This window comes from Daldinia decipiens (genome assembly GCF_022478715.1).
Source record: "Daldinia decipiens strain CBS 113046 unplaced genomic scaffold F4813scaffold_51, whole genome shotgun sequence".
NCBI lineage: Eukaryota > Fungi > Ascomycota > Sordariomycetes > Xylariales > Hypoxylaceae > Daldinia > Daldinia decipiens.
This window is the reverse complement of record NW_026054594.1, coordinates 6,194-19,365: the sequence shown is the minus strand read 5'-3', so window position 1 is coordinate 19,365 and position 13,172 is coordinate 6,194. Positions and strand designations below refer to the sequence as shown.

At 45.4% G+C, this 13,172-nt stretch overlaps 3 protein-coding genes across 3 annotated transcripts; 2 read left to right on the top strand and 1 right to left on the bottom strand.

Moving 5' to 3' along the window:
- Nucleotides 1-674: 674 nt before the first annotated feature.
- F4813DRAFT_375371 (uncharacterized protein) lies at nt 675-1,643 on the bottom strand. The gene is made up of 2 exons (XM_049245012.1): nt 786-1,643; nt 675-701 (listed from the first exon to the last, which is right to left on the bottom strand). The coding sequence occupies exon 1, from the start codon at nt 1,088-1,090 to the stop codon at nt 830-832; it is 261 nt and encodes an 86-aa protein (XP_049095164.1). The 5' UTR covers nt 1,091-1,643; the 3' UTR covers nt 675-701; nt 786-829.
- A 1,025-nt stretch (nt 1,644-2,668) lies between these two features.
- Nucleotides 2,669-6,773, top strand: F4813DRAFT_275850 (DNA binding regulatory protein AmdX). Its single transcript, XM_049240441.1, has 3 exons — nt 2,669-2,950; nt 3,155-6,529; nt 6,589-6,773. Exons 1-3 carry the CDS (start codon nt 2,890-2,892, stop codon nt 6,672-6,674), a joined length of 3,522 nt encoding a protein of 1,173 aa, XP_049095163.1. The 5' UTR covers nt 2,669-2,889; the 3' UTR covers nt 6,675-6,773.
- Nucleotides 6,774-10,431: 3,658 nt separating this feature from the next.
- Nucleotides 10,432-12,734, top strand: F4813DRAFT_375365 (cytochrome P450). The gene is made up of 3 exons (XM_049245011.1): nt 10,432-10,918; nt 10,965-12,237; nt 12,285-12,734. Exons 1-3 carry the CDS (start codon nt 10,743-10,745, stop codon nt 12,420-12,422), a joined length of 1,587 nt encoding a protein of 528 aa, XP_049095162.1. The 5' UTR covers nt 10,432-10,742; the 3' UTR covers nt 12,423-12,734.
- Nucleotides 12,735-13,172: the final 438 nt, after the last annotated feature.

Here is a 13,172-nt window from a genome sequence, read left to right as displayed (position 1 = left end):
TATTGCAAATGCATGACTTTAAGTAGGTGTATGTATGTACATATTGACCTCACAGATTTGTATCTCTCAGATGTATTAGATGTACCTATTAGATGTATTATGGTAAATGTTTTTGCTCTGGTGGCTGCAAGCTGCGATCTTCGGCGGCTACAGCGCGCTGTTACGACCCGAATATTAGTGGGGCCGGATATAGACTGTGTACTCGAGTACTTAACTTAGAGCTTACCTACATGCAATATAATTAACCCAGATAGGTACAGATTTGCAGTAGCCTACATCTCTTAGCTCGGCCTGCCATTTTTAGTCCATCGCATAAAAGGGGACCCCTAGTTTGAGAAGCAAACTTCGCCGCTAGGAAGATGGTAACTAAGACTATGAAATAAGTTACTTATGAGAGCTGTTTAATTTATGTATACCTAGGTAGTCATATTTTCTATTTAGTAAGGATTGAAGCTTAACATTCACATGCAGATAATTTGCTGCTTCTTAAAATCCAAGACAAGACTGCTAAGGTTTCCGGTCTGACTACGGCGTATGGTATGTAGATAGGTACTAGATTGCCGTTGCTAACACGACGTTTTATATATCCGGGGGGCACCATTGGCTTGTGCAGAATCCCTGCGGCGAACGGATCAGATATAATAACGACGTGTACTACGTAATTATGTGATATGGTTGTAGTTTCCCATGGTGTGAAGCTTCTATGCAGCATTAATGATGGGACATCTGCGAGAATAGCGCTTGGCTGGGTACATGCAAGCATCTTAAAGCATAGATAGTCATACCGAAAAAATGAATTCTATAAGCCAATCAAACCTCATCCGCGAAATCAGGTAGCATTCCCATGCTTCATGTAAGACGGCCGGGATCGCAAAAGTTCGATCGACTCATCCGCAGTTGTCGCTGGTGATAGCGTATACATATACGTACATATATACATACATGTACATACAGTATGCGTTCTAGAATGCATAAGCACCAGTGGATAGACGAGCATGGTGCAGATATAGATAGCACCGGACTGGTTGGGAGGCAAGAGACGATGATGTGCCTGCAGGCCGCTAACAAACCGAAGAGAACCATCAGACATCAGATCTGCCTTATTTAGGGTTGTCGAAGCCACGAAGACCCATCATAAACATGTACTTATCCCTCGGCCCCTTTCCAGCCCCTCCAAGGGTCCTATGTAAAAGGCTTGCTGGAGCCTTGAGGAGGCTTGACTTCAAACAAGAGAAGATTCAGACGGGCTACCAGTCCTACAAGGCTCCATTTCGCCGAGTTCGCTCCGCGGCCAGTCTGCGGAATAGGTAGCCTTCTGAAGATCAGCCCACTGGCGGACCAAAAAAAAAAAGGCTGGCAGCAACAAGAATGAAGAAGGACAATTAAATATCTGTAGCTTGCTTAAGTATTGCGATAACATATTAAAAGGCTACAATAAGGCGAAGAGCAAGTCATGTAATAATCCGAAACGGCTGCCATCTAAAGATGTTCGATATGTAACTATGCTAGACGAGCAAACAAATGGTGCGAAAACCAGAGCCGAACATTGGTAAAACGGAAAAGGCTTTGAATGCAACCCGACTTCTGCGAAGCAAATTGAAAAGCAAGCAAGATCAATTGTCTGGTTTTTTGTCGGCTTTAAGGATACCTCGAATCTATGTATAGTATACATCATTTAGATTTGCATCTTGTGACCAGAACCCACTCCCCGTTGTAGGCTTGGCTCCGGCGGTTCTACTAGCACGGACCAATTAGATCTGGCATAGACTAACGAACCCCTGTTAGAAAACCCCTTGTCAGTTGGTAAGATGCCCTGAAACTAACGGCTTGCCCTTGCGCAAGATCAGCCCACGCAGAATCGCCTAAACGAAGTATAGGTACTCAGCCTAGCGGTACTACCTGCAATTTTATCCATATCAAGTGACCTGTTAAGTTGATTTCACATCACAACCTGCTAGGTATTGTACCTACCTAACCTAAGGTAATCCACTAGGTATCCATTATCCACCACCAACGTTGAACCTTACCTGCCTTGAATCTCGGATGTCATGAGCCATGAAATCACACTGTGGCAATAACAGTCCGGTGTTTTGCCTTCAGTAACTGAACCCGACCGCAACACCCGGCTCGGTTTTGTTTAAGGTCCCCAGCCTATGTATAATCTACCTTTTGTTTCCATCTTGCAACTTCAATTCGTTAGAATTACTTCCATTTATGTTTTCCGCTCTTTATTTACCTTTTACCTTTTACCTGCTGACCTTGACATTGTCCAATTGGAAATCTATTTCTTTGATTCCTTGAATATAGCAGACATCATACATACATACATTAGGTACCTAGCCTACATATCCACATATCATATAACTATATTATACCATACGTACCACATATAGAGAAGTCCAAGGGTTAACCTGCACAGTACGGCTGTGGGACTGTAAAGATAGATACGTTACGGGGTATTATGCAACAATCGATAGGAAGGCCCAAGCTCTTTAGGTAGCTTCCTCGAAGCTCTGTCTAGGATTTTCTGGGATTTCTGCCCCTCCATACCTTCCCATAATACATACCTACCTGAGGTACCCGACTAACCTGCTTGCCTACCCACTACTGTACGCCTAACCTCCCCAGTATTAGCCAATCCACCGGTCTAATTCCTTTCCAGGCGCCTCTTTCCCACTCCAAACCCTCCCCACCACACAACCACACTCAATCAACGCTCAATCGCTCGTTCGACTTTCCTCCCACTTACACTCAACCCTCAATTCCCGCCCGCCGTCGGTTCTACCTAAAGGAACATATCTGCTTGCTTTCAATTCCACAGAGCCTCCAAGAGTTCACGGTAGTCGACGGTTGGAATTTCCCTCCACCTCTTCCGCTTTCCATTCAGTCATGTCCAACACGTCGCCGCCCGCTGCAGTCTCAGGGAACAATGCTGGCAACGATGACTCCGGTATGGCCCTCTTTCTCACACCCCAAAAAGGAGCTCTCTCAGTTGCCCCTCCATACCCCCCTAATCCCCATCTTCTTATCTAGCTTCCGTGGCCACCAGCAACGCCGCTGTCGATTTATTATACTAAACCACCTATGCTCTTAATCTTAAAGCCGCCGATGTGACTAAACTGATCTATTTGACTAACTTTGACTCTATGTAAAGCTTCATCAATTACGGTGAATACCACCGCCGCCGCCACCACCACCAGTGCTCCCGCGCCATTTCCTCCCCCTAAAACCGACAAGCCTCGGCCTCACGTCTGTGCTACTTGTCAGCGCTCATTTGCCCGATTGGAACATCTGAAACGTCATGAACGTTCCCACACCAAGGAGAAACCGTTCGAGTGCCCGGAATGCACAAGATGCTTTGCTCGGCGAGATTTGCTCCTGCGACACCAGCAGAAGCTTCACCAGACTACAACGCCCTCGTCGCGACCAAGAAACCGCCGTGAAAGTACTAGCAGTACTGCTACCGCTCAGAGCCGAGCTCGAAAGAACAGCGTCGCTAGTGCAAATACCTCTGCTGCTACCAATAATGCCTCTATGAGACCTCGCGCGAATACCATCAGCCATGTGGATGGGAACCATATGCATATGATCGCGGCCGCGAATGCCCAGGTCGCGAGGACTCAGCAACATCACATGCCCCCAACTCACAGCCGGCATCAGAGCCTCGTGGGATTGCCGCTGCATAACGTGGATCATGGCTTTGCTGGCATGTCCTCAGTTATGGGCCATAGAGGCATGAACCATGGACTCCCAAAGCTGGAAACGCACAGCATCAACATAGACTTCAACGCCGGTCTGCGTACTGCACCTCCCTTGCCATTTCAGCCGGAATATGATTTTGAAGGCTTGCTATTCGGGCAGCCTGGCTCGACTATTAATCCGAACGCTCTTCACTACAACGAATCTCCTCACTCCATGTCCCTAGATCCCACGTCCCCTTTCAGTAGTGCGATGGATATATCTACTCCTAGTCAGCACATCGACGATAGTTTTGACTGGTTGACGGGGTTTGAGCATCAGATGTCGTTTAACAACCCGGCCGAGAATGCTGTTGACGGTTCATCTCCCTCCGCAATGAGTACCACCAGTCAGAGTGGTATTAGCGACGTGATGCTCGATGGCTCTAACCCGACAAATGTGACATCGGCATCCAACTCTATGTGGCAACCAGCGCTTATGGGACCTCCCCAGGTAACGACACCGTTCTCAATGGAAATGAGCGGTACGGTATTCCCGGATCTACTGAACGGAGCGCCAGTCTCTCCCCAGCCATCAGCTCAAAAAAGCATGAATGACATCTACTTCTCAACTCCGCCCCCATCTATGAGTTCTCTTAGTCCTTCAGTGATGCCGGGCTTAACGACACATAACATGAACCAGTCCATCAGCTTTAGCACCGGTCCGGAAACGCCCACCTCGATCAGCGGTACCCACCAGTCGCATTCCCCTGTTTCAACCATCACGGATACCACGCGAAATGCGATCGTCAGCGCACTGTCTCTGTGCGGTCCGTTTAATGGTCGTAAATACTCCTTCACGTCACCCAACTCACCGATGTCCCCACAGTTCCCTACTACTCCAGACAACGCAGCCGAAAGTGTAAAAGCTTTACCAAGTACCCAAGACTTACAGCGATACGTTACTAGTTATTTCCGTTATTTCCATCCCCACCTCCCATTCCTGCATATCCCCACACTTTCATTTGATACTCCCAGCTCGGGCAACGGAAGATCGAGTATTGTTGGTGGCAGTGGATGCCTCGTTCTATCAATGGCTGCTATCGGTGCTCTATATGAAATGGAGCGTCCTCAGTCAAAGGAGTTGTTTGAGATGGCAAAGAAGATGATTCAATTATACTTGGAAGAGCGAAGGAAGGCTGATATGCGGAAGGCTGATTTCCGGCGAACCCCATCGTCTGACCAGGGATCCCAAGGACCGGAGTCGTCTATTCATACACCACTATGGCTAGTGCAAGCGATGCTTCTCAACGTTGTATACGGACATAATTGCGGCGACAAAACAGCAAATGACATCGCTTCGACCCATTCTACAGCCTTAGTGAGCCTTGCCCAAGCTGCCGGTTTACTTCGACCACTGAAGCTGGATTCGATTGAAATTCGGGAAATTCAAATGAATGATGCCGAGGGTAACTGGAATGGAGGTATGAAGGCCGAAACCGAGGAACAGGCCGAATGGTTGAGGTGGAAAACTATGGAGGAGCGGAAGCGCACCCTCTATGTCATTTTCATCCTTTCTAGTCTTCTGGTGACTGCCTATAACCATACCCCGGCGCTGACAAACTCGGAAATAACACTGGACCTTCCTTGTGATGAAGAGTTCTTCGCAGCCGAGAGCGCCGCTGCTTTCCAGTTGAAGGGTGGTGTGCGAGTTGCCGGACACAATAGAACGACTTTCCACGAAGCTTTGAGTGAGTTGCTTCGTACTAACGAAAAGCAGCAAAAGCTAGCATTCGGTAACGGGCAACACTTAAGTTCGGCAGTTCAGGTCAACGATATACCACCAAGTGAGCTTAAACCCAGTACTCTTGGCTGCTTGGTGTTGATTAATGCGCTCCATAACTACATTTGGGAAACCCGCCAGCGCCACCACAACAAGATGTGGACCAATGAAGAAACCGAGAAAATGCATCGTCACATTGAACCAGCGTTGAAGGCATGGCAGTCAGCCTGGGCGAGTAACCCACATCACAGCCTTGAACGCCCGAATCCCTTTGGGATGGGACCTCTTTCCGCCGATTCTATTCCCCTACTTGATCTAGCTTATATACGATTATTTGTAAACATGTCTCGAACTAAAGAGAAGTTCTGGCAAAGGGATTGGGATGGTCTGGCGGATGAGCTCTCTCGCGGTACCGAAGTTATCCAACATGCAGAACATTCTCCATCATCAAATGCAGAATCCGGGACAGACCCATCCGACGCTTCTGCCACGAGTTCCATTTTCATTGATTCACCCCCAACGCAGTCATCGTCTCCTGAGTTTTCTGCTATGAAGTTTCCTTCGCCCCTAATACCGCAACTGCCCCAAGGTCACGGATCTAACAGCCGGGTGATAACTCGCCGAGAAAAGCATCTTCGCAAGGCAGCTTTCTATGCTGCCGACTCTCTATCTATGTCTGACAAGCTAGGAGTCAACTATGCCGACTTTACTAGCCGCGAACTTCCAGTGCAGTCAGCGATGTGCTCCTTCGACTGTGCACAAGTTCTTGCTGAGTGGGTTGCTACGCTCCAGGATCGCGTCGGGAGGTATCTCGGTGTACTTGGGAAGGATGAAGTCGACATGGGAGGCGTCCCGTCCATCATGCTTCTTGAGGACGAAGACGTCAAGCTTATCCACAAAATCCAGGAGCTTCTCTCCAGTGCTGAAATGAGGATGAATATGGATATTGTGAGCGGCGCTGTCAACGGCAGCATTGATTCTCGTCTCCAGATGGACAGTTATGGCGGGTACGCGGCAAAGATTCTCAGAGTCACGGCATATATGCTTGATAAGTCCGCTATATGGCCTGGTAAGCAATCACTTTCCAGTGGGCTGACTTGAAGGTTTAATTGACTAACTCATTTTCAGTACTTCATCTAATGGCGAATTGTCTCGAAAGTCATGCTAACTTCATGGCGTCGCGTGCCGACAAATCGGTTATTGCCAGTGAGTAAGGATCGGCCCTGGATTTAATATAGGCCACCAGCGTCATCCCTCCAAATCGGATATTTCAGACCTCAACCATCCAAGGACGTCTATCCCCGAAAACAATCGATCCGGATGATATTCCTGTCTAATTCGCACCATTGTGTGGTAAAGACGAGTGGACAATCCAAGCTCCTAATAGGTGGCTTTTGTTGCGAACTCCTGTATGTCCCCAGGGGTTCAGATTATCCGGTTTGGCATTTTAGCGGCAGATATGCAACGAATAAGCCCTATGAGGATTCCTCGCGAATCCGGTTTACCTAACGAGAGCTGTGCAGAGGGATCGATACCATACATGAAAAAAAGAAAATATACAGCGACGAAAAGTAGAATCCAATGATGGAAATAGCAATGAGGCGTATGGTTGTTTTTCTGCGAGGCCTCATTTAGGGTTGAAAATTTGTTACGGTAACGGTACTCTATCCTTCGAAGTATTAATAGATTCGGAGGAATCGTGGTATTATGGCATGGGGCACGACCAATACGCTTGAGATGATATTATACCCCATCGCTGGTTCAGGGCTACGTTAGGGACAGGTCACCGAAGCAGACGCGCTTGATGAGGTACGGGCATGAAAAGCAAATATAGATGGATCACTTTAGACCGTAGCCCCTAAGGGCGTTTGTAGTTGGGCCACGCTCGGTCGGCCATCAAAAGCGTTAAGAGCTTACGCAAAGCTTACAGATTCTCCCCGAATCCATTCCAAACATAGAAGAGATTCAGAGTACAATTACTCGTTAGGCGATGATGGCTGTAAATTCTCAAGCGGATGGGATGTTCATGAAAACAGACATGTGTATATGGATTACGTGGGCTCCGCCCAATTGGTGCAGCTTAAAAACCATTGGTGTATTGTTAGCGGCGGTGTTGAGGGATTATGGAGTTGTGGGAGTAGTAAATTACCTAAGTACCTAACTTATGTTCTTATGCTAAAATTTGCACACATCGTGGGTTATATCGCTTGGGTTATTATAAAATGCGAGGTGGCATTTGCCAATCTCTGACTTTATCTCCAATTTTGAGAATAAAGGGCCATTACCTACATGCATGCCGCACATTGAGATCCTTTTGCTCTGTCAAAAATGTATATAGATGAAGTAAAAAACATACAAAACAATTGGCGTTACTCATACCAAGGGTGGGGAGGCCTTGTGATTTATTCAAAGTAATTTCTAATAGCTCTTCGCATTGTTGCATTCCCCAGTAGCAAATCAATAATATAATGTGCTTTTGTTGCTTATCTGGTGCATCTACCATTTACATAGCCGTTGCAAGACGTTCGATGTCTTTTTCCACTAGGCAATTCCGTACTCTTCGCCATCGAGACTGTTTCGCAACTCGTCAAATGCTTTCTCAAGTTTTGCCAATTTATTATTGCCCTGTTTTTCCTGTTACTTAGCAATTAATTTTTAATTGTTTAGGATTCCTTTAAGGGTGGCGTTGGTTGATTATTTTGCAGCGTCGATTTCGTCTTCAATCTCTTCGGCGTTGCTTTCATCGCTAGCTATCACTGTTTTAAATGATGATGGGTTTGGCCTTGTAGTAATTATATTCGGCGCCCGGGGGTGTCTCTTCGTGGTCGTGCTCGTTGTCCTCATCTGCCTCTTCAAAAGTATATAAGAATGGATAAAGCCTATTCGGGTTTATCATATGTGTCATGTATGTATGAATTGTTGTTGTTGTTGTTGTATTGTGTATGTTCTAGTGTAGGTACAGGATGAATTTATACCTTACATGTAATGTGGCACGTGACAAACTGCCCTGATTTTAAAAGAATGCTTGCTTTTGCTTGGAGTTATCAAGGGTTTGGAATGCATCCTTTAGTTGGCCAGAATTTCCTTCAAAGTAGTGTCGATAGATTATTTGGTGGTGTTTATTTCATGCTCGATTTCTTCGACATAAGCACCTTTTTGAACATCCCTTTCTTCCCCCTCCATCATCATATCCCGTATACTTGTCGATTTATCAAAAGTTTGTTGGCATGTCTACAGACTCGAGCTTTTTCTTTGTTCTTGTTCGAAGTGGCTGGATCAACGATTGGAATTTCGCCTTTGGAAGGAGAGGCTAATAGGGGCGTATATTCGATCGAAGATTTGGGTGTTGTTTAAGACGTTCAAGACAATTTTGTTGTTTGAATTGATGTATTTTCTTCACTTTTGGGCTGAGTAATATCACCCACGCCACCCCAGTCAGAAGCATGTCCTGCCATGCTGGGTAATGAATAAAGACGTTATAGACCTTATGCTTGTACATGTTGAGATTGTGTAGCTTTTTTGGCCTAATCTTCGACGTGGAATATATCTTGATAAGTAACAAAGTAGTATTATGGTATGTTAGGTATAGGGTGGTTAAAGGATAGGTCCCTATGCTATTGGTTAGAGAAGATGCAGAAAATATTTCAGGGATACAAACATTTAGGCAACCAGAAGCGCACCTGGTTCTTAATCTTCGCTTTTTTCACCCTTCAGCCTTGAGCCTCCTTGGTTGCTTTGGTTTTCTGGATTAACTTGATCATTGTGTGTTTCAAAGTGGTTTCAATCCCTTCGTCCTTGTCAACCAGGCTAGTTGTCCAACTGCAATAGTTCCAATAACAACGCCATATTGTGTAGTGGAATTTGATTATCTCTGTCTTCCCTTGTCGTGGCTCTCAACCCACTCCTCGAAATTGTCGTTGAGGTACGTTCTGGCTTTGATGTCCAATTCGGCAATCAACCTTATTGTGTTTAAACAGCGGTAAAGACTCAACATGCCAGCAGCGCCTCGGTTGCCATTGCGTATAATGTTTTTAGTTTGATGATATTGTAAATTTGTAGGGTTGAAAAGTGGTTTTGTTAAGAGGTAGTTAGGACATAATTGTGTAGTTATGTTAAGTTAAGTTTAGGATGATTTCGCTGCTTGTTGGAATTAATGAAGGCAATAAACAACCCGGGCGGTGAAGTACACGAAAAGAAAAAAAAAGATTTTACGGCAGGAAGGTGCGTCAAACGCTTTGACCCTATGTACCTTGGGTGCCGAGTGATCTCTCATCACCTGGATACCTACGTAGATGCCTGATGCAAGTGGTAAAACCTCAGAAATAATTTTTCTTCGGGTAAGTGCGCAACGAGACGTTAGGTACACCGCGTTGAGGTACACTACAACTTCCGTAGGTGCCTACTTGGGTATGTCTACTAACAACCTTACTGTCACTACCTAGGTACATTAAAATCTTTATTAACAATCTATGTGGCGCCCCTGTGCTAGATATTGCCTTTTTGTCATATTACCATGACAACAATAACCAGCAGCATTCTAACCCTTTATTGTTACCGGAAATGAACGATCTGAGCCTATAGATTAGATTTCCCCTTTCTGCTGTTTTATTCTATATTATAGTTTATTATTTGTGTATTTGTTTGTATTTGTAGTGTAAATATTAAGCATGTTGAGATAGGGGTAAGGATTACAGAGTGACAGGAATACCCTTATCAAATCTAAATATTTAAAAGCCTCCGAGAACACTTAGATTGGTAAAGGATAGCAATAAAACTAATTTATACAAGCAATGATTGGCGACATCGTATATGGGAAACAACGGGTAGGTTAGTGATGTATCATACCAGAAGCAATCCGTGATATGCCACGTAGGAAACAGACGCCCATATGTCAGCAATCAAGGACAAAAGCGGAATGGAATAGGGGTTTACTTTGACACTTTCACCCAATCAATCTTCTCCCAATCTACAGGATACATAAAATCTTGTCTGTTGTCAGCATTACATACGGACAGGGTGCTTATTTCCAGATTACACCCATCTGGCGAATAAGATAGTAGAAACTGCTGATTTTTATGATAAGCAGTGCAACAAATTGAGTATCACTCGAATATCCAGTGGACACTGCCATGTTTTTATAACCATATGATATCATATATAGGTAGCTTTCCTGGCCCGGGGCGTCGAAAACCACGACATGAAAACCCCCATTGATATATTGGGACCGTAATGCTTTACTAACAGTTCACATACCAACGCACATCAGCAAGCGGAACGAGATAATGGAGGCCATACCAGTCAATACTCAGATCACAGTCGTGTTTATCGCCTTTACTACACTCCTTTTCCTTAAACTATACACAATCGGTAGTCGGGGTAAAGAGCTCCCGCCTGGTCCCAAGACAATCCCTATTCTTGGAAATGCACTGGGCTTCCCTACTTACTTTCCTCATATCAAGTAAGCTGCCTCGATAATTCTGTGTTTCTCATGCTTAAAGTTTCAGATTTTCGGAATGGGCTCGTCAGTATGGAGAAATTTACTCGCTTAAAGTCTTGAACGGAACGATAATCGTTCTTTCTTCTGCGACGGCCATCAAAAGTGTTCTTGACATCAATGGGCTGAATACAGGCAATCGCCCCGAGTCTACTATAATACGGCGGGTAACCAATGGCAATGTCCAAGCATTGGAGGATATGGATAGGCCAGCTTGGAGGCGTAGCCGAAAGGCTATGCATACTTTTATCACAGAGTATATTCTAGGGTCACACACTCAGGCTCAAGATGACGAGTACTCGCAGCTTATGAACGATATTCTTGAAGATCCGAAGAACACTTTTGAGCATATCAGTCGAATGGCTGTAGGTGTACTTATCATAACCCTTTATGGATCCAGGGTCCCGAAATATTGGGGCTCAGAAGCAGAAACATATTTTCGCGGGGTCAAACTGATGAACAAAGTCACTGACCCCGGGGCTCACCCGCCAGTCGACATCCTCTGGCCGCTGAAATATGTCCCGAAACGTTGGGCGTACTGGAAACGACTCGCCGACATGACGCGAGAGACCTGTGCCCAAGTCTTTGGTCCGCTTTACAAGCAATGTGAACGCGCGATAGAGTTAAATAAGAAAACTGGATGCTTTATCGAGTATTTGATTATGAATCAGCAACAGCTAGGCATGTCGCACCCAGAGATCACCGGGTTAGCTGAGGGCTTGATGGATGCCGGCGCAGAGGCTACCGCTTCATTTCTTCAAAGCATCATATTGGTTCTAATTAACTACCCCCATGTCCAAGAGAAAGGTCAAATAGAGATTGACAGCATCGTTGGTGGCGATAGATGGCCGACTTTGGGCGACTACGACAGATGTCCATATATTCGCGCAATTGTTGAAGAGATATTCCGATTCAGGCCAGTTTTCCCCGTAGGTATTCCTCATAGAAGCGCGAAGGAAACTTATTATAGGGGATGCCGTATTCCGGAGGACTCAATTATCTTTATGAATATATATGGGCTTTTCCATGACCCAGACTTATACGATGATCCGGAGACATTTGATCCCGAGCGATTCCTGAAGTCCCCTTTTGGGACGAAAGAAGGAGCAGACACAAGGGCATATAGGAGTAATCTTGCGTTTGGAGCTGGGCGGCGGATTTGCGCCGGAGAGGAACTGGCTCGTCGATTGATCGCGCAGAATGTGATGAACCTGCTTTGGGCGTTCAGCTTTAAAAAGGACGGTTCCGGAACAGGGGGTATGGATATAGATTCTTATTCTAGGGTGAGCTGTTTTTTCTGATTTTATAACTTATGCTGACGATTATCTAGCCGGGTATCGAGCTTGCACCGAAGCATTTTACGTGTGATATTACACCACGATCTAGTGTTAAAGCATGTGCGATTAAGAACCGGTTTGAACAAGCATTCCCCATTCACGCCGACAGGTCTACAAGGGGGGGTACATAGTAACTCCCCAGTCAGTTGATGACGGCATGGAGGATGGTATAGATCATATCTAGCCGAAAATATTAGTCGGGGGCATATTATTTACAGACTACTAGCTCAATAGGGGTAACACTGATGTGGAACTAAAGTCGTGATAGGTCATTTGTGTCACTAGTGGCAGTCCCATCTATGATTTACAACAGTGATTTATAGAACTATGTATTTTGGTAGTAGAGATAGATACCTATCTGATATACGGACTCTATCATTTCTTCATTGTCTATTCTCCGCGTTCCCTTGGACACTAGTGTATATGAATTTGTGGAGCGGCCTGTACGCCGGAGATATCACTCACAATGAATAGTAAGCATTATACGCCGAGGTAGCTCAAGAATAGGGAACAATAACTTTACAAATGATCTTGAGCGAAGTTTGTGAAGTGATATGAAATTTTCTTGAATACCTGAAATTCAGGGGTAATGCTGTCTTACTTTCTCGTTTCCGATAATCAACGTTAACGTTGGCGAACATCAATTATCGACCACTCAGATAGTACGGAAGCTAGGTATATATTTTATGATGGAGTCATTGGTGTGTTCGGATCATACAAAAGGTGGTGAGGAGGGTGAAAGGGGAAAAAAAAAGAAATGTAAAAAGAAGGAGGAACATACAACACCGGGGATTCGCTGGTCGTCACCGACCCAACTACTGATCCGGCGGTATCCGGTTTATCAAGGGGAGAGCGGACGGGATCCCGAGTTTTCCAGATCC

What these genes read in the sequence shown, in the direction of transcription:
- F4813DRAFT_375371 (XM_049245012.1), bottom strand. Translation starts at nt 1,090, where the DNA reads ATGTCTGATGGTTCTCTTCGGTTTGTTAGCGGCCTGCAGGCACATCAT.
- F4813DRAFT_275850 (XM_049240441.1), top strand. Translation starts at nt 2,890, where the DNA reads ATGTCCAACACGTCGCCGCCCGCTGCAGTCTCAGGGAACAATGCTGGC. An exon ending in TGCTGGCAACGATGACTCCG is followed by an intron (nt 2,951 to 3,154) that starts GTATGGCCCTCT and finishes CTCTATGTAAAG; the next exon opens with CTTCATCAATTACGGTGAAT. An exon ending in TAAGTCCGCTATATGGCCTG is followed by an intron (nt 6,530 to 6,588) that starts GTAAGCAATCAC and finishes ACTCATTTTCAG; the next exon opens with TACTTCATCTAATGGCGAAT.
- F4813DRAFT_375365 (XM_049245011.1), top strand. Translation starts at nt 10,743, where the DNA reads ATGGAGGCCATACCAGTCAATACTCAGATCACAGTCGTGTTTATCGCC. An exon ending in ACTTACTTTCCTCATATCAA is followed by an intron (nt 10,919 to 10,964) that starts GTAAGCTGCCTC and finishes TTAAAGTTTCAG; the next exon opens with ATTTTCGGAATGGGCTCGTC. An exon ending in ATATAGATTCTTATTCTAGG is followed by an intron (nt 12,238 to 12,284) that starts GTGAGCTGTTTT and finishes ACGATTATCTAG; the next exon opens with CCGGGTATCGAGCTTGCACC.